This window comes from Chionomys nivalis, chromosome 10, assembly GCF_950005125.1.
Source record: "Chionomys nivalis chromosome 10, mChiNiv1.1, whole genome shotgun sequence".
NCBI classification, from domain to species: Eukaryota; Metazoa; Chordata; class Mammalia; order Rodentia; family Cricetidae; genus Chionomys; species Chionomys nivalis.
This window is the reverse complement of record NC_080095.1, coordinates 81916817-81936991: the sequence shown is the minus strand read 5'-3', so window position 1 is coordinate 81936991 and position 20175 is coordinate 81916817. Positions and strand designations below refer to the sequence as shown.

The following is a 20175-nucleotide window of genomic DNA, read 5'->3' as shown; positions in this document are numbered from 1 at the left end:
ATGTTCTAGTGCCAGGGGAAGAGAGAGCAGGGGAAACGAGGTAATAGATAGTAATGGGTCATCAGAATTGAAAGAGGGAGTTTGGGTCCAGCTTACAGAGGGTCTCGTGTTGGTGGTAGGGCTCATTCTTAATTTAGTAGGCAATAAGGAAGTTGAGAAATTCTGAGAAGGGTGTGGTTTAGAATCACACACTTCACCAACTGTTTAGTCTTGAAAATGAGATCATACGTGCTGAGTGACTAGCTCAAAGTCACACACATGATCCGTGCAGAGTCTGGCTTTGAGCTTGCTTTTCTTGCTGGAGAGCTGAGTTCAGATTCCCCTCATCCACATAAGAAAAGGGGTGGTAGCAGGGGCCTAGGGGTGACTCTGTTGTAAAAGGCCTGACCCACAAACACGAGGACCTGAGTTCACATTCCCAGCACTCACATACAAGTCAGGGACAGCAGTGTGTTTCTGGCGACGGTCTGATGGAATGGACAGGCAGACCCCTGAAACCCGCTGACCAGCCAATCTAGTCAAACCAATGAGCATCTGTTCCTCTAAGAAGCCCATCTTCAAACCAATGAGCATCTGTTCCTCTAAGAAGCCCATCTCAAAAACTACAGTGGAAGGCACTCAGCTCCGTGCTCTGTGTCTGTGTACACTCACAAACACATGTACACATTCACATAAACACACAAATATACCACACACATGACACATACACAAGAAAAAAAATGACCTTCTCCGCTCCGATCATGTCTTAATTCGGGCAAAGTCTCTAAAAAAGGGACTTTATATATGGTCAGTGGTGGGTCTGATTAGTTGCAGCAGCCCAGTGCCTGGGGCCCAGCACCCTAAGGGAATAGTTTACCACATAGGCATAGCCCGGGGAATGCTCCAAATTCCAAGTTTGGTTTCTGGGCTGGCGGTGCAGCTCCATGGTAGAGCGCGTGCGTCCCATTCGTAGGGGCCTGGGTGGAGCGGACAATGTAGAGATGACCTGGAGAATGAAAAGAATAGTCTTCAGTTGCATAGTCTTTCTGGCAGCATCAAGGAAGACTAGAGGAGCATTCTGGAGGCATTGAAAAAAATGAGGGTATTTTTACAAAGCCCAGGTGAGGTATGGAGAGGGCCTAGACTCCAGGAAGGGGTGGTGGCACCCTGAAGGCTTAGCATGGGTGCCTTTGGAGAGGTATGAGACATACCTGCAAAGAAGTATCATCCTGGGGTTCAGGAGAGAGGTCTGGGTGGAACAGAAGCTGAGATTCGTTCTTGTAGACAGGACATTGACATCATGGTATAGATGGGAAAGGAGTGCGGCATGAGAAGAACAAGGGCAAAGGGCAGGAAGAGGAGCCCTGGGAACAGGGACTGCTAACCCTGCTGTTCCTTCTCTGCATCCAGCACCCCCCCCCCCATCTTCCTGGTCCAAATCGTCACCATTCTTAACGCCCCATCTCACTGGTCACCTTGTTCTCAGTTCTTTCTCATTTACTCCCTCCTGGCCAACAATCTGATACCCTGGCACCCTGCTCTCGGTCTGTGGCATCTCATCTTTGCCTGTGATGTCTTCTCCCCACGATGCTCTCTGTGTCTGGTCCACGATACATTCCGCTTCCTTTGTTCCTCCTGCTCAGGGGTGGCACAGTGTCCCCAGCACGGTGGCTCGTGGGCAGTTGTGCAATCCGGGAACTGCCATCACTAGCACTTGAGAACCAAAGAGGTCTGTTGAAGGGGACGGTATGAGCTCCTGGAGGCAGTAGCCTTCCGTATAAAGCGTTTGGACTAGCAGTGCCCAGTGTAAAAACCATGTGTGTCCACGCATCCCACTCTAAACTGACAGCCACCTTGAAAAAAGTGAAAAGCAACATGGAATTAATTTTCAGCAGCATTTTCTTTGACCCGATACCGCCTCAATGTCATCATTTCAACACGTGATTAGTAAGTTAGTTCATGTTCTCTTGGTTCTGATGCTGTCCTCCCTTCCCCAGTCATGGCAACCCTGTGGGTCTTTTACCTCGAGGGCACGTCTGAGTTTACAGGACTATTTAATCCATTGTCGGATATTATTAAAAACTAGAAACTGTCTAGTAGAGTGACATGTGCAAGTCGTCCCAAACACAAAAACTCTGTCATGACTAAATCCAGTTTCTCTTTGTAAGTTGTTGTGAATTTGAACTTTTAGAATTCCATTCCTGAGTCAGAGGGCAGCTGCTACTCCACAGTGGCCAAGTATTCACCAGTGGCTGCTACCAGAGAGAGCTCAGGCCTCCATGTCTTTCTGAGTGACCCTGCATGGAGACCTCTGGGTCTTGGACTTGCAAGTGCATTGATCGGTCTCTTGTGGAGTGGAAGGAACACTCCCTCTTCTCTTGTGTTAGCCTGGTGTTCTAGACCTGTAGTGGGAAAAGCAGGGAGACACCCAGAGGATACCCAACCAGAGGCCTTTTCCAACTGAGTTCCGAGTTGACTCCTAAGGCCACAGAAGCACACAGCATCTCCTGCCTGTTTGACTGGGCAGCCTTGCCCTGCTCTTTGGTAGCAGGTAGGAGGACAGCCTTTCGCAAGCGTCTCAGATTCGAAGGCATGGGTATAAACAGCGCCCCCAAGGCAGGCTGATCCCTTGGTATTTTTACACACGATGGAATAGTCTGCAGCTATGAGACTTTGTCCTTTCTGTGGTTTGGTGGGGAGGGGGAAAACCACTTTAAATAGGAAGAAGGGGAGGTTGGACATGGTAATTCATGCCCTTAGTCCCAGTACTCCAGAGTTCTAGTCCATCCGTGTCTGTGTGGAGAGTTTCAGGGCTCCATAGTGAGACCCTATCTCAAAACTAAACAAATAAGTAATAAATGAATCAAACATTTAGAAGAAGGAAGTGGAAGGCGGTGAGATGGCTTAGCAGGTAAAGCGCTTGAGTTCTGTCCTCAGAACGAACTCTACGACGTTGTCCCCTGACACCTATGCAGGCTTTGTGCCCCACACACACAATGAGAAAGAGAGAAAGGGAAGGGAGGGGAGCCAGGCTAGTAGTGCAGGCTTGTAAACTCAGCTACTTGGGAGCCTGAGGCAGGGGGATTCAAAGTTCAAGGCCTGCCCTGCCTGGGCTCCAGAATAAGTTCAAAGCTAGACTGGACAACTTGGCAAGACTCCGTCTCCAAAGAGGGTTAGGCGAGGCTCAGTGGTGACGCACATGCCTAAGTACATGAGTTCAGCTCCCGGCACTGCTAAAGAGGAGAAGGAGGAGGAAGAGGAGGAGGAAGAGGAGGAGGAAGAGGAGGAAGGAAGAGGAGGAGGAAGAGGAGGAGGAGGAAGGACATCCCATGTTACTAAATCCGTCCCTGCAAACTGCTTGAGAATTCACACAGCAGTCCGTTGGTCTTTGACCTGCAGCTCTCTGAACTCTCTCCTCCAGTTTGCCTGCCTGCTACAGATCACTCCTGAGGGGGTCAGCAGCTCCCTCCGAATGCCTGGCTAGTGTCCCTGCAGTCCACAGTGACAGAGCGAGGTGGGCAAGATGATTTAGTTCCTAAAGTCACTGGGAATATAACCGTAGCCCCAGCACTCAGGGCGCTGAGGTGGGAAGACAATGTGAGCCTGAAGAAGACCGAGAGAGAGGGAGAGAGAGAGACAGAGAGAGACAGAGAGATACAGAAAGAGAGGGACAGAGACAGAGACAGAGAGACAGAAACAGAGAGATACAGAAAGAGAGGGACAGAGACAGAGACAGAGAGAGACAGAGACAGAGAGACAGAGACAGAGAGATACAGAAAGAGAGGGACAGTCAGAGACAGAAACAGAGACAGACAGAGACAGAGAGAGACAGAGAGGGGAAATTCTGGTTGTTTGGTCTTTGGCATCACGGTGAACCTTTCATCCTTTGTTATGAGTCCTGGCTCAGCCAGGTACCAGGCCCTGGCAGAGTGACTTTCCCAGCCGCCGCCCCCCGCCAACCCCAGCCGGTCCTGGCACACAGATAGAGAACTTGAATCCACTGATGTTGGCTGGATGTGCGCAGCAGCAGGGAAGACTTGGGAAGAGGTTTTCCTGCCCTGGGTGGCTTGTTGCCTTCTCCCTGGGCCTTATCAACCTGCGTGTGTGTGTTGAATGCTAAATATGCTCCGCCATTAAAAACGCAGGAGATGAGCCTTCTGCTTCAGAAGGAAGATGAAGCCAAAGCAAAGAAAAATCGGCAGGCTCTGGGCCTCCCTGTATACGCTCTATGGCATAGTAGGGGAGGGGCTCCTCCCGGATATTTTTGGGGTTTTTTGTTTTTTTTTTTGTTTTTTTTTGGAAATGGGAGGTGATTCTTCTGGGAGAGAAGGGGGTGTGTGGGCGTTCATGTGTCCTGGAAGTCTTGCCTGTGCTTTATGTAGAGGGCCCAGCCAGATGCCCGTGGGAGAGACCTGGGGCTTAGCTCATCTTGCGTGGTGCTGCCGTGAATTGGGGGCAGGATGGATGATTCCCAGAAGCAATGGGGAGTCATTATCAGGGCTTCCATGCAGGCTGTGAAATCTTCCACTTTCAGTACACACCCACCCTCCACACACATGCATACACACGCACGCACATGTACACACGCTGCCAGAGGAAGGGGTGTGTCCCTGCTCTGCTCAGAACTCATCAGTGACTTGCGGTTGTTTGCCGTGAGTGAAATATCAAACCCACTCGTGCTGAACTGCAACAGGAGGAGGTAAAAGGGGCGGGCAGATGAGCAGATGAGGGAAGATAGATAGGCCAGGATATTCAAACTCTAGGCAGGAAAATAAGGTCCCTTCCTGGACTAGGAGGCACCAAGAATATACACATGAAGTCCCTCATCGTTCTGGTTTCCAGATGAGTGAAGATAAGGACAATGGACAGCTCCCTGGAAGCCAACTCCAGAGGCCACCAGAGAGAAAAACAGCACTAGCATCCACCCATGGGAAAGGGGCAAAAGTTGTGGTGGAAAGAAGTGTGAGCCCTGAGGCTTGGTGATGTGTCTTTCGTAGCTGGGCAGCGTGTCACAATTTTAGGGTGCCTTCACTGCCCTGGTCACATGTGAGACTAAGATACAGAGATACAGTGATTGGCCCAGACTCCGTGTGCAGCTGGACAGTGGCAGACTAGTCTCTGGCTTCCAGAGGACCATGCTCAGGGTGGCCTGAAGTTTTAAGCCTCATTCACTTTGCTGAATGAGCTGGGGAAGCTGGGGAAAGACAGGGAAGTGTCACAAGAGAAAGAGGCGTGGTGAAGGATTTACCTCGGTGTGAAAGTCTTGTGTTTAGTCCCCGGTGCTGCGGTGGGAGTCTGGGAAGTACAGGGGAAAAAATAGGGAGGGTGTGCCAGCAGAACAACCCAGCACACAAAAAGGCCAGAGCCTTGAGTATATGGTGATGTAGGGGGGAACCCATCAGGGCTGTAGGGGAAAGTGCCTGGTCCAATGAGGTCAGAGGGCTAGGGTACTAAGTTAGTCTGTGAAGTTGCATATTCTCTCTCTTTCTCTCTCTCTCTCTCTCTCTCTCTCTCTCTCTCTCTCTCTGTGTGTGTGTGTGTGTGTGTGTGGTATGTGTGTAGCATGCACATGAAAGTCACCAAGCTATTGGGGACACCCTATCACCTGTAGGAATTTTCACCCAGGTTTGGTGGGTGATGCCAAGGCCTACACTAATTGTGCAGAAGGAGCCCATTCTTTAAGGCACACAGTGTGACCAAGCTGGAATTCAGGGAAGAACCAAGGTCTCTAAGTGGTTAGCCTTGTGGTAAGAGTAGAGTTGTTTAGGGTACGGTGTGGTTTCCCGTGTGTTGGTGTAAAGACTAAGACCAGACTCTTGAAAGGTTTTTACTATGGGCTCAACTTTCTGAATAGAGGTGGTTTAGGTACAAAACTCTCCTGCTAAGGATTGGCTTGCAATACAGAAAATGGAGAATGAGAATGAGTAAGAACTGGGCATGATAGTGGACTCCTGTAATCCAAGCACTTGGGAGTCTTGGTGCAGGAGGATCACTATGAGTTTGAGCCTAGCCCAAGCAACAGAGCAAGACCTTGTCTCAAATGGAATAAAAATAAAAACCCTACAACAACAAAACCTAAAGATGACTCAGTAAATAAAGTACTTGCCACACAAATATAAGGACTGAAGCTTGACTCCCCAGAATTCGTGTAAAGCTGAATGTATGCACTGTAATTCCAGTACACCTCCAGCAACATGAGTGACTTGGGACCCTGCTAGCCTGGGCTATATTCCTCAGTAACATGGGGAAAGTGACTTGGGACCCCGCTAGCCTGGGATATGCAGCCATGAATAAGAGACTCTGCTTCAAACAAGATAGAAGGTGAGGTTGTCCTCAGAAATCCACACATGGAAGCTAGCACCCACCAATACCCACACCCTCACATGAAATACACACATGCACACACATATACATACATGTGAAAAAACAAAGGTAGCTGTGGTGACCCACACCTATACTAGCAGACACAGAATGATCACTGCAAATTCAAAACCAGTTTGGTCTACATAATGAGTTCCATTTCCATACCAGCTAGAAATATGTGAGACAGCTAGAGACAGACATACAGAGAGAGAGAGAGAGAGAGAGAGAGAGAGAGAGAGAGAGAGAGAATATGAATGAAAATGAATGAACGAGAATGTTTACCATTGTTTTTCTCTGAGGTAAATGGGAGCAGCTGGTCTCAGAGTTGCTGGCCATTTTCTTGTGTTCAGAGTGATTCCTTAAAGGGAGAGGCTAGGGATGGGGTTCCAGGGTCAGCTCAGGTGTCCGCTCCCACTCTCTGTAAGGCTTTCTTACAGCTCCAGTAGTGGGAGCCAATGACCTCTGGTGGCCACAAAGGGAAGTGTTCCCACTTACTGTTCCAGAGTAGAGCCAGCTCAGCTCTAAGCCATTGCTTAGATTCTTCCAGAGTCAGCCTAAGCCACAGTCCCTTGTCCGCTCTCCGTGGCCCTCATGCTATCTCTGCAATGACATGAATCTTGATGATTAGCCATCTGAATTGTGTGTCTGTGGTTCTTAGTTACGGGGCAACTCACCGAGCACCTGGTAGGCTCTGGAGGGTATGACCCAAGGCCCATTGCACACATAGCTGGTCCCAGGGCAGCCTGTGCAGCAACAGGTGCCCTGCTACATCCAGACTGCTTGGCTCCGTTCTCTACTCCAGCTTGCTGATTCTTCCACAGTCCTAGGTTACCTAGCAATCCTTGGTCTCCAGGTGGGGCTAGAGACCTCTTTCTGAGCTCCACACCCCAGGAGCCCAGAATAACAGACTCCCAAGGGGACTGGAACTAGGTGTCTGCTTCATCCTCTGGACCAGCCTAGAGGTGGGCACATAGCCTCTCCAGAAAACAGAAGGTGCCCCTGGAGCGTAACTCCACCTCTCTCTCTCTCTCTCTCTCACACACACACACACACACACACACACACACACACACACACACCGATGCTGCTGGACTGCAAGAATTGGCCTAGGTAGAGGAGGATGAGTTCCCTGACTACTCTGCTCCTGCTCCCAGAAAGCTCTATCCAGATGCAAGCTCAGGTGATTAGCCCCGGCTTGGGAGTGCCTAGGGGTTGAGAATCAGGACGAAGAGTCCTGGACGAGGGGTATGGAATGAATTATTTCCCACTTCTGTTTTTCCTCTCCACTGTACTCCCAGATTTGCCAGAACATTGACAAAGCACAGAACCTCAGTTCAGTGCTAGTGATTACTGTGTGTGTGTGTGTGTGTGTGTGTGCGCGCGCGCGCGCGCATGAGTGTGTGTGTTTGTGTGTGTCTGTGTGTGTGTGTACATGTGAAGGTCAGCTTCAGATGTTAACAGGTGATATCTTCCTTTTTTGTTTGTTTTTTTTCTCTGAGACTCACCAAGCAGGCTAGGCTGTCTGCCCTTGAGCCAGATGATCCTCCTGTCCCCAATTCCCCAGCACTAGGATCCCAGGCCTGTTCCACCAGGTGCAGCCTTTTATATGCTGTATGCCTGCTGGCGGTCAGCCTCCAGTCCTCCTGCTGACCTAGAAGTCCTTTCCCCAGGGCGCCGTCTCCCCAGGCCCTTCTTCCTTAGCCTCTGCTTCTGACCCCTTTCTACCGTACATCAAAGCGAGGTTATTCAGATGCCCGTGCCCACCCACACACTTCTAACTTGTCTCCGGGGGACATTAGTCCCCTCAACAATGGAGCTAGGAAGCTAAGCCTTGCTCCCATGCTCCACTATTGGTGAAGATGTAGAGATTTCCATATAGTCCAACCCTACTGCCAGGATGTCCCCCTCCTCAGCAGCTGTGTGGTCTGACCACATTCCCCAGTTTACTGAGTGTGTGCTGTGTGGGAGAGAGTCCAAACCATGCGGCTAGTGCACAGGCCCCCACCACAGTATTACGTTAGCCCTGCAGGCTTCTTATTTATGGGTCTTCTCTTTTGTTTGATAAAGGCATTTACAAAGCTTTTCTAGATACCTCAAAAGCAAGGCGAGGGGGACCTACCCATTCATCGGGATGTGTGTGGTCCTAGCACAGTAGGATCCTATGGCTGTTCTTTACATTGCTTCTTAGTGGGACCACCCGACTCCCAAACCTTCCAGACTGTCCCTAATATTTCTTCAGCTTAAAGAATTGTGATTAGAAATAATTTCCCAGTGACAGCCTTCTCCCTAACCCCTTAGTGCATCTATGAGTGCCAAGTAGAATTCCTACTCCGGGAGCATGTTAAAAGAAGCTTACGTTTCTCTTTATTGGATGATCCAATGCTGCTACCTACCACTTGGAAGGCAGGAGGCTGGGTGAGACAGCCTACCAAGGGTCTGCCAATAAACCAGAGACTCTGGAAATTCTGCCCGGGCAATCGCACAGGCGTGCGGATCTTTGTCGGATGAAGCGGTAGAAGAAACCAGACAGCCGCGAATTCACATCAGATGCATAACCCACAGCACAAATACCATATGTCCTCACACTTCTGCCTGTCAAATCCATCTTTCCCCCGTTCTGTTGAGTGGAGAAAGCCTGGCAATAATTTCTTCAAACCTAGAGACTTTCTGAACTATCCTATTAAGGCCTGTCTGTCGATGACAGAATAGACCATGCTCACCACGAAGGAAGGCATGGCTGGCAGGGGGCAACTGGCCCTGCAGCCCGGCAGTGACTCTCACAGTGACACCATCATGATTCTCTACCTCTGCTCTTTTGCAGACATCACTGGGCGGGGAGGGGAATCTTCTTGATGCCAAGAGAACCATTTTTTTTTTCTTAAAGCCAGAAGACCTGCCTTGGTAGAGGGGTAGAAAGATCGATTCAGACAGGCCAAGCATGCAGGAGGAAGACAAGGAGAGCCAAGGCAGAAGGTAGTCACCTCAGTGGTGCAGGGGTTGAGGGAAGGCCCATGCCCCTGGGCACTTTCCCAGGAGGCACCGAGATGTGTGTGCTCTTAGGGTACTAGATGCAGCCGGAACGAAATGCAGCCCTGGGCTCCCCAAAAGATTTTGTTCCAGACCTACAGAACAGACATTGTGAAAGCAGTAGGGGCTTCACAGGGGCTCCTCTCTCATTTTCAAACACAGCCTTTCAAGGGAAAGACAGTAGCGAGTTGATCAATGACATGAGTGTTGAGAATGGAGTGAAGGCATTCCTCTAGGTGGAAGGGGAAAGGGCTCTGGGTCCCTTCCCAGACTTGCTTATCACCTCCACACACAGAGAAGTTCCTTGCTTAGTCAGTGCGCTGGGTGCTGTCACCTAACCAGCTCCCCGCAGCCCCCCCCCCCCATATGTGGAAACTTTTTGCTTGGTGTGGTGGTTGCAGAGACGATGAGAGATGACCACCTTGTGAAATTAGGGTCAGAATATTTGGCTTCTTTCCAGGCCAGGGGGCCGGGGGGGATTAAACCTGTACTTAAAGGTTCACTGTCATCTGAAGGAGCCCGAGGCTGATGCCGGGGAAGTGAGGGCAGAGGTGTGGGCACCAGAAGGAGAAGAGCAGCAGGCAGTTCTGAGCTAGTGGCTTGCTGTGGCTGCATGGGGTGCGGGTGGGGTGTGGTTGGAGCTTCCAACACCCACCTGATTTCTCAGCTCTAGAGATCTTCTTGGGGCCAGGTGCCCATGACTGTGTGCGCTATCTTGTGCCCATTCATGTCCTCTGTTCATCACTTTAGGGTCTTGGGCCAGCACTACTGAAGACAGAAGACAGGCTAGAATTTGTGCTGGGGCCAGTGTAAGGATGGCAAGATCCTTCCCACCATCTCAGTGTCATAGAGCTGCCTCCTTTCCCGCCTTCCCTCACCTCCCCTTCTCAGACCTGGCTGGAAGTCAGGTGACCTGCAAAAAGCCCAGGTCCTTTGCTGGAGAGAACAGCAACCCAGGAGAGTAGTACCAGGGACAGCTCCTCGTTACAATACACTCATTTCCATCTGTGGACAAATCCCCTTAGAATTCCCGCTGGAGAGATTGTATCCCCCTTCTCTTACGTCTGCTGACTCGCTGACCTGCTCACCTAACATCCAGGATACGTACTTGGTGGCTATCTGCTTTCTGACCCACAAGGGCTTTAGAATTCTCCATCAGGTTCTCCTGACTAGCATTTGCCATTCTTAGTCCACAGGACCGCCTGTTCCCTTCCTGTTTCTTGTGGATTCTATCTCTACTCCCTGCTTGTGGGACCCGGGTACCAAAAAGTAGATATTAAAGTCCAGCTGACATCCTAGAAGCAGGGATGATACAGAAAATAATGGACAGTAGAGGAAATCCCACATTAAGATATCAAATAAGGGGGCCAGTAGGCAACCAGGCAGAGTTAGAAGGTGCCAGCCATGGGTAGCTGCCATGCTGGCTGTGACATCATGGGTTAGCTGCCACGTTGACTGTGATGTCATGGGTCAGCTGCCATGTTGGCTGTGACATCATCAATTAGCTGCCATGTTGACTGTGATGTCATGGATCAGCTGCCATGTTGGCTGTGGCATCATAGGTTGGCTGCCATGTTGACTGATGCCATGGGTCAGCTGCCATGTTGGCTGTGATGTCATGGGTCAGCTGCCATGTTGGCTGTGATGTCATGGGTTAGCTGCCATGTTGACTATGACGTCAGCCCAGTGCCCCCATATGCACGTGGCTGCCTTGCAGAAGACATTTGACAGCGATCGTTGACTCCAGAGGAGAAACACAGTCTGCACTGTGAGCATGGGGGGTGCCAGGCAGTTACTCCGGGCCATGTCATCCCAGGTATCATTCTGCTGAAGTCAAGGACCTTGACACAGAAACAGGAGACCCTTCTGTGTACTCAACCCTGCTTTCTCAACAAGAATCAGAGCTGCAATTTAAAAGTCCTCGTTTCCTTTTGTGAAGTAACATGGCATGCATATGTGTGTATATATACACCTAAAGATCTATATCCACATAGATATAAAATGTATATATACACACACGCGCAGACTTGCTGAAGCAGAGTTTAGGTTGCGTGAATCCTGTGATTTATGGAGTTATCACTTGGTACTCTAAGTGATGATACAATGTATAACGTAAAAACTACCATCTTCACTTCTGGGGTTCTTTTCACCTTACACAGCTGAAACTACACCGAGTCCATGGGGTCCCCCCGCCCCCACCACTGTTCTGCTTTCTGTCTGCATGGCTTTAGCTACTGTGGGTGCCTCATGTCAGTGGGGTCACTTGCTTGCCCTTAGTCACTGGCTTGCTTTACTCAGCATACTGTCCTCAGGGTCCAGCCATGGGTCAGAATTTCCTTCCTTTGTGAAGCTGGATAGTAGCATCCATGTGCTGTGTCAATGGCCATTTAGTCGGCTTCTGCCCTGTGGCTACCACTGCCAGGTCCAGGAATGTAAAGACATCCCTTCAAGATGCTCATTTCTAAACTGGGAGGGGCGAGTGTGAAACAGCTGTCATCCCAGACTCAGGACGCGAGGCAGGACAACTAGGGGTTCAAGGCCAGTGTTGGTTACATAGCAAGTTCAAAGCCGGCCTGGGCTGCTTGAGACAATGTCTCAAAGGGAGAAAAAAAGGAGCCCTGATTCCTGTAACTTATGCTTTTTTAAGTTGGATGAGGAAATGAGTCAAGAAGAATTATATTTCATCCTGTCCCATAGTTTGCATTTTTGTCATGGCATCTTTTTATATTCTTAGTCTGTTTTCTGCTTCTGTGATAGTACCACAAACTTTGTGATTTATAATGGAAATAAATCTGCACCATACAGTGAGACAGCGATAAGGTCCAAGGCCATGATGTCATCATCTGCTGAGGATCTTCTTCTTGAGCACAGCACAGTGGAGATGAGGAGCAGGAAGGCTGAGAGCTCAGACCTCTTCTCCTCTTCCTATAAAGCCATTAGCCCCATTGTAGAACCCCACCCACGTGACATCATCTAATCCTAATTACTTCTTGAAGTCCCCCTCCCCCACTCCCAAACACTGTCAACCTGTGCGTCTGGAGGTTTAAGGTTCTAACACACAAACTTTGAGGGGTGCTAATTTCGCTAGGGGATGTCTCTATGGCTTTTCAGCATCCTCCCGGCCAAGAGAGTTTCTGGAGCTGTTCTTCAGCAAGTAGATGTGAGTACTTAGAGAATCCCCCCTAAACAGATCAAAAAAAAAAACAGGTCAGCCCCATCTAAGTGACTGCAACACGGAGCATCACAGAAAACACTATTCCTATTTCCCTTCTCCTGGGCTTCACGTCCCAAACTACCTTTCTGCAGGCCGAGGAGATGCATGAACCATGGGGAAAGTCTAAAAAGTCCAGCTCCAATCTGTTCCACCAAGACCTACAACTAACATCTGTGGTTCTGTTTCCAAATCAGAACGATGGCAGAGGATGACGAGTTGCTAAAATAATTTCATGAACAACTCGATCAAAGAAATGATCTGTGAACATGGCTTAGAGAAGTAAGAGCCAGCCAGCCATGTGGACAGACAGGACTCCTCCCTGCCAAAACCAGCCTCTCTTTCATGCCCTACATTGTCTGCAGGCATTCGAGAGCCATATTCCCCGTCATTTGGCATTCAAACCGCTAAGCAGCTCCACTCTCTCTGCTCAGAGATGATTGTGGAGCCGAAGTGTTAGCAGTCTACCCTCCTGCCAGGAGAAAAGGGAATCTGGTTCAGAGACCAAGGCAAAACTTATTCATCTCATCTTTCAAGACCCTGAGACACACCCCCCACAGCCCCCCAGACACAGGGTCCTCTTACATTAAAGAGCAGCAGCAGAAATCAAATGCAAGCACCTTCCTGGAGAAGTAGCAGGGGCGTGGGGCGAAGGTGACAGGCTGTGCAGAGGGAATGCACACCTTTGTGTTCTCACCTTCTTAAAATTCATCCTCTCACCTGCCAGTCTGGAGAATTGCCTATTTACATAACTAGCTGCCTAAAATGGAATATCGGGTAATGGTACATGGCGCCTCACTCAATTTGAGCCCATCCTCAGGATGCGAGCATGATCTAACAGCCCTCCGACAGCAGCGTGCCCCACACTGGCCTGCAGCCATGCTCCGTGGGGTGTGAGCCTGTCAGCACTCTGGCAGCTGAAGCAGATGTCGGGCCTGGATGGGGCCTGGGTGGGAGACAATCCACAAGCCGGAGGACTGGGAGGGGACCAGGGCACAGACTACCTGCCTTCCTGGGCTTCACAGCAGTGGCCTTGTTTTGGCCCAAGGTGCTGTGTCAGAGAGGACCACATGTAGGTCCTGAGAAGTGGGGGAATCAGAGGACCCATAGGGACAGTCATCCTGGGAGGTAATCAGTCTGCTCTTATCTATCCGGGGCACTGTGCCAGCCTCGCGCCCCCCCCCACCCGTCGATCCTTTTCACAACACAAATCTCCCACCCATCAAAATGGGAATCATGCTGCTCACTTCCAGGAGGAGCATAAACAAGTGGTAAGGAAGTGTTCTGATAATGATAATCGGGTGTAGCTCCCCGGTGGACCAGATGGATCAAAGAAGGCAGCCATGCATGTGTGTTCCTTTATTTTTTTCAGCGTTCCAGTTCCGGTAGTCAGTTTAGAGAAAATTCCTAACCTAGTGAAGGCAGATGGTGCCAATGTCAAAATGAACCCTACGACCACGACCGCAGCCACTTCCTCCTCTGCTGTCTCCATCCCACCATTAATTAAGCCCACCTTGATGTCCAAGCCGGTGCCACCGTCACCAGAGAAGATCTTAAATGGCAAGGCGGTTCTCTCTGCCGCCATAGACAAGAAGCACCCAAACGGCGCCAAAACCAGCAACAAGCCTTACCGGAGACTCTCAGGTATGTCACTGTGGTTAGAGCCTGGCTCGTGCTAGGACTAAAACCGAGTCCCACCTGTAACCGGTGATGTGTTCATGTAGCCGAACTGCTCTTTCCTTTTAAGGGTGACTTGGAGCGAACCCGCTCTGGCATCTAGAAACACCAGGCAGGACTGGTGCTCTCATGCACCCCAGTGCAGATGAGGTCTCCCCAGCCGAATTTCGGCGTTATCTATCCTACAAGCCCAGGAAGCAGGAGACACTGCCTCAACCAACAGGCGTAGACTCTGATGGTCTTGTTAGCCTGGTGGCCTAGCACAGACATGCCACACTGGCATGACCCCAGCTGACACCTTGCTGTTGTTCGTGGGCTATCTCAGAACCCACGATGTGCTAGGTAGGACAGCCCACTCAGCTACTGTGCTGCAGAGGGAATTATAACCTCTGCTCTTCAGCCTCCCGCTTTTCTGGGCTGATTCTGCAGTTGGGGCTGGGGCTGCCTTCTGCCCTATGGTCAGACTGGAGTTATCACTGGCAGTATACAGACCAGCAGAGTGGATGGGGGTGTCGGGATGTCTCTCAGGTCAGTCCTCTGAAGAGACACATGGCCACTCAGAGGCGACAGCTGCCACTTTAAGGGATGACGTTTGCTTTGGATGTGTTGTGGGACTGAGCCTGGCTTGTTCTGACATCTCCAAGTGACTGGAAGAAGCCACGCACTTCATAGTTTTGCACACACCATGGCCTCTGTCTAAGGGTAGTTAGGAAAAACAAAGTACAGAGACAGCCACCCTTGAGGACGTGGCTTCTGGTGCAGGCATGGATTTTAAGCACCCAGGGGGGTGTGAGCAGCTTTTAAATTCAACTTCATATTTAATTAGGTTTTCTATCTTATATCCGTATCTAAAAATTGTGTTTTAAAAGTACTTGGGCCTACCAAAAACATTGAGAGACAACTCCTCATCTCTCCCCGTGTTCTGCTTACCCACAATCAAGATAAAGGGAGAGCATCATAGGACTTCATTGCACGAACTCAGACCCCCATTGCTAGCTTTCTTCCCAAATGGAATGTGCCAGTTAACTGGGCAGAGGTGGGTGGCCACACCCCAGTGTGTGTGTGTGTGTGTGTGTGTGTGTGTGTGTTGGCCTGTGCAGTGTCCAGAGGCTGCGGGTTCCTTTTTGCTGCATTAACACTACCTTGGCATCTTCCAGCCTGTGGTGGAATTTTGTGTTTTGTGGGTTGTCTTGTCCCAATGGGTTCTTTGCTTGTCTCTACCTCTCTCACAGATTCAACAGCCAGCTCCTAGCCTTAGCCAAAACCCTGTTCCCACATGAGGTGCTGTGTGGGTCTGGGCACAGGCCCGACTCTGGCAGACCGAAGTGAAAGACCTCAGCAGCAGGCAGCCTGGCACCTAGCACCTGCTCGCCCGCTGCCTGCTGGACAAAGCTCTCTGTGTGGAAAGGGAGGGAGACATTTTCATGGCTGTGGGCGGGAAGGGGGGAACAGTTTCTACAGCCCCACAAGCCCTTCCCAACCCCCAGACCTTTGAAAATAGAACATCCGTTTATTATGCTCCAAGTTTACACTAGTAATTGCGCCCAGTGTCTGGCTGGGGAACTCTCTTCAGTTTGTAGCCTTCAAGGCCCTTACAGACACCTCCCTTTTCTAGAGACCTGGTGCCTCCTTAACCGCCCCCTCTCCACCCTTCACACCCGCTGTGCAGGACTGAGGTGTTTGCTGGTGCCTTTCAGAAACAGCACAGAGTTTCCTAAAGCCTGAGGGTCCTGGAGAGATTGCCACACATCCCCACATTTTGCAGGTGTGGTAAGCGGTTTTGTAAGCCCCAAAGAGGTGAAGGATCGCAAGAGGCATCAAGCGATCAAGAACAGTTAGCAGTTACTTCCATGGAGGCTCTCAACAGTCCGGACAGAAAGGAGGTCTTCACGGTCATCCTTCACCCCCGAGGCCCCTGTGTCCTGTTTCTCCTCCCGGGTAGCATCTGGGCCAGAACTACATACAGACTGCACAAGCTATAGGGTTAGCAGGCTGCTTTTCCTGTGCCTTCAAGTTTAGCCCCACAGAGGTACACTGCCACACTTTCTCCTGCCCCTGCCTGTGGCACGCCAGAGTGGAATATTCCTGATCTGCGAGACTGTGTGGAAGGCCTTCTCCAAGGGCCTTTGTGAGGCATGTGAGTGGCCATATTGACACGTCAGTGGACAAGCTCCCACGGCAATGCATAAACCAGGAAGGCAGACAGAGGCCCCCATGGGTTCTCCAGAAGGAAGGGGGCATTTTTGGGTTTCAGGTGGACCTCCCTGCTCTGCAGCCGTGGTGCCCAAAGTGCCAAGGACCTGTGGGACTATTTTAAGTTAAATAAAGAATTGCGAGCACATGGTCCTGCCACCTGCTCCCGCCCTGTCCCCCGCGCGCTGCCCTGTAGCAGGCTCGGGATGTCTGGGTTCATAGAGGAGCTCCATTTCCCCTGAGTGATTCTTGAAACATTTTAGCAGCTTGCTGGGGGGAAGAAAGGCAAAACAAAACAGATTGCCTGACAATGTCTCACTTGTTGGTGCAAATGTGCATTTTTTAAAAAAAAAATGTAGTCTTAATGCCAAATCCTATTTAGTCTCCTTTTTTCTTATATTTTTTGTTTGTTTCTTAAACCAGAGAGAGAATTTGACCCAAATAAACACTGTGGAGTATTGGATCCCGAGACAAAGAAACCTTGCACAAGATCCCTCACCTGCAAGGTATTTCTCTTTCCATAAAAAAGAAAATACTTCCTGCTCTTGCTGGGGCCTTTGTCGACATGTTTGCATGCCACTCTCCGCACGCGGCAGGGTGTGGAACCTCGACACGACCTCCAGCTGTTCTTTGTAAGGGAAATGCTTTCTTCTCTGTCCACGGTAGCATAGTGCCTGCCTCAAGCTGGCTGGCTTTTTAAGGGGAAGAAGGGAAGAAAAAAAAATCCACCCTAGGCTTCCCGTGTTACTTGGGAGGCCAGACAGTAAATTGTATTTATAGGCACTCACAGGCGGTTCTAAAGCCTGCTACGTTTTAATGTATGCAGGAACAGCGGCGGTGGCGGCGGCGGCAGCGCCCAGAAAGGCAGCCCCGGAGGGGAGGATGAGATGCTACTCCCTGATCTAGCCCCTCGGGGTGGCCAGGGGACAGGCGGACCCCTGACGTCCGCCACTGGGCAGCCTCAAGCCCCAGATTTCCTCCTGTCCTTCTAGTGCCTCGAGGGGTCCAGGGTATGGCCCTGTTTGCCTCCCACCCGCACCTGCGTTGACTCTAGCTTGGCCCTCGCGGGTGTCTTTCATCTGAGGTGGTCCTGGGTTCCGCGCAGAAGCTGTCTGGAGGAAGCCTTGGCTTCTTAACACCTGGAGTGTAGGGCATGGTTGCGTCTGTCCGAGCGGTCTCTGCCTCTTCCCGGCCACAGAACAGAAGCTGTTGCCTTGAAGTTGACTTTGCCAAGCACCTTTCATTGCCTGTGGTTGCAATTTCGGAAATGCGGGCCGTGGGGAAGCAGGTGTATGTGCTGATCAAAGAGGCTGTGCTTCTCCTCTCTCTTCTCCGTAGACCCACTCGCTGAGCCACCGCAGAGCGGTCCCAGGCCGGAGAAAGCAATTTGACCTCCTCTTGGCGGAACACAAAGCCAAGTCGCGGGAGAAAGAAGTGAAAGAGCACCTCCTGACTTCCGCTAGGGAAATACTTCCAAACCCGCCGCCGGGACCAGTGCCCGACACTCTGCAAGGGTCTTCCGGGAACGCGGTGGCAGAGCCCAAAGTACCATCCCCACCAAAAGCCAGGCCGTTCAACTCTGTACTTCCTAGGTAAGTCGGTATGGGTGTTGAAGCACTCTCAGTTAAGGCACTCTCCCGTGCTCGGGGCTTTGTGTTTTAATGAGAGCTTTTAGTCTGACAGTCCAAGGCTCTGTGAGCCTAAGGAGCTCATCCCCGAGCTGGCCACACAGCACTCAACAGATTTTCCTGCTGCAGCCAAGGTCATCAGCCTTCCTCACAGACCTTTTATCAGACAGTGTGTGTTTTTACAGAGCAAGAGTGAGCTGAAAATAAACGCTGGGAGATTGGCACTTCAACCACCCAGCAGCTTCCTGTCTGCCTGGGTTTTTATGTTCTTTGAAGACTCCTGGGGCAGTCGGGGGAAGCCTGGGTAGAGAAGTAGCTGGAACAACTTCTAAGCTCCTTCTTGCGCACATATCACAATTCCTGATGACTTATTTTCACAACGTCCCCATGGTTGGGATGAAGGGGAGGTCGGCCACGTGGAGGGTGAGCCACCTGTTCGGTGGCACTGAACAGGTGGGCAAGAACAGGAAACAGAATTACAATCCATTTGGATTAAAAAGCAATTTAAGATCTGTGAATGTTTGTTTTGATGGGCAGGAGACCAATTTCCAGGTAACAGGACCAGAACTAACAGCATGCATTCAAAAGTGTTTACAGAGGACTTGCTCCAGAACCAAAGTGTTGTCTGGCAAGGGGAGAGAGAAAAATGCAACCCGACCCTACTTTCCAAAAACATAGAGTTCAGCAAGCAAGAGAAGACCCAAATGTTCATGCTTGACTTAAAAAGGAAATAATGCTATTCATTCAGCAAGAAGTACAAATAGCGGTATTTTCTATTTTTTTTATAATTAGATGCATGAATGTGTCCCAAAGGGTCATTGTTCAACACCAGGTAAGCTTTGAGAGAGGATCATTAGAAAAGAGCAGGGAGTTGGCTTTTAAAGCAGCAATCTATCTGGGCTGGGTTAGAACTGGTGGCGTACACATTTAATCCCAGCATGCAGGGGGCAGAGACAGGCCAATCTCCGTGACTTCGAGGCCAACTTGGTCTACAGAGTAAGTTCCAAGTCATCCAGGGTTACACAGGGAAACCCTGCTTCAGAAAGCCAAGCACAACAACAACAAAAAGTGAAAATCTATTTGGTAGCAGTTGTTCACGATCTTCTCCCTGTTGCAGTTTGAAGGAACATGGACCCCGTCTCACCACAGTGCCTCTGTCGTATGGTCCAGTTCAGCTCCAGGCACTCGGGAGCAGACAACTTTACCAGTTAACTTAAACTCCTAAATTAGCTGCCAGGACTTCGTCACTGTAGACATTTATATTGTTGCAGCCCCTTTCTTTGCAAGATCATTTTATAATTACTTGTCACTAGGAAGCCAGGTATTGGTCAAAGTATTACCCCCTGTTTTAGAGTTGAGGAGACAACTCCATTCCAAAATTCTGGGCTTTGGCTGTTTAAGCAGAGGCACCCCATTCTCCAAGATCCCGTGTCGATGCTTGAAACTGCAGTTAAAAACAAACCCTGCACAGTCTATGTTTCTTTCTATACATGCATTCCTATGATAAAACCTAATGTATAAATTGGGCACTGCAACTAATAGTAAAATAAAATAAAACAGTTATAAAATATACTGTAATAAAACCATCAGCATTACTAACCCTGCACTAAGGGACCCTGATTAAATAAAGTAAGGGTTACTTGAATTCATATTACTGCTACACTGTTGCAGTTGATCTGAAAATGGCCACTGACTAAAGGGGCAACTATAAAGCATGGGTACATTAACAATGGCTGACTTGCATCCAGGAGAGCACAGAGTGGGACCACCCACCATTTCCCCTTACTCCCGAGCACTGCACACGCTAGGAATTTATGAATTATTGATGCATACAATTTTCTATTTAATATTTTTAGACCTTATTTGACCATGAGTGACTGAGACTGGTAAGGGCAGGCTATGTAGAGTGACTTTTTATTTCTTTGTAGCTCGGATACCTTTTCTGCCTCCCAACTCATCCTTCCACAATACCTGATACTGGTAGACTGGCCTCTACCTGAAACCACGCATACCCAGAGCCATTATCTCCGCTGCCCCCTCCCCCCCAGGGATCATGGGGGATTCTCCAGTGATTCCTCAAGCAGCACAAGTTTGATA

General features: G+C 50.0%; 1 protein-coding gene across 11 annotated transcripts in view; it reads left to right on the top strand.

The window, feature by feature from the left end:
• Atxn7l1 (ataxin 7 like 1) overlaps window positions 1-20175 on the top strand; it is a 214089-nt gene that overhangs the window by 167882 nt on the left and 26032 nt on the right. For all 11 annotated transcript variants that reach the window (XM_057782318.1, XM_057782314.1, XM_057782313.1 and 8 more), the window contains 3 exons: window positions 13953-14224; window positions 16874-16956; window positions 17789-18042. In XM_057782318.1, the coding sequence (XP_057638301.1) occupies window positions 13953-14224; window positions 16874-16956; window positions 17789-18042 (609 nt within the window). The remainder of the gene's footprint in view (window positions 1-13952; window positions 14225-16873; window positions 16957-17788; window positions 18043-20175) is intronic.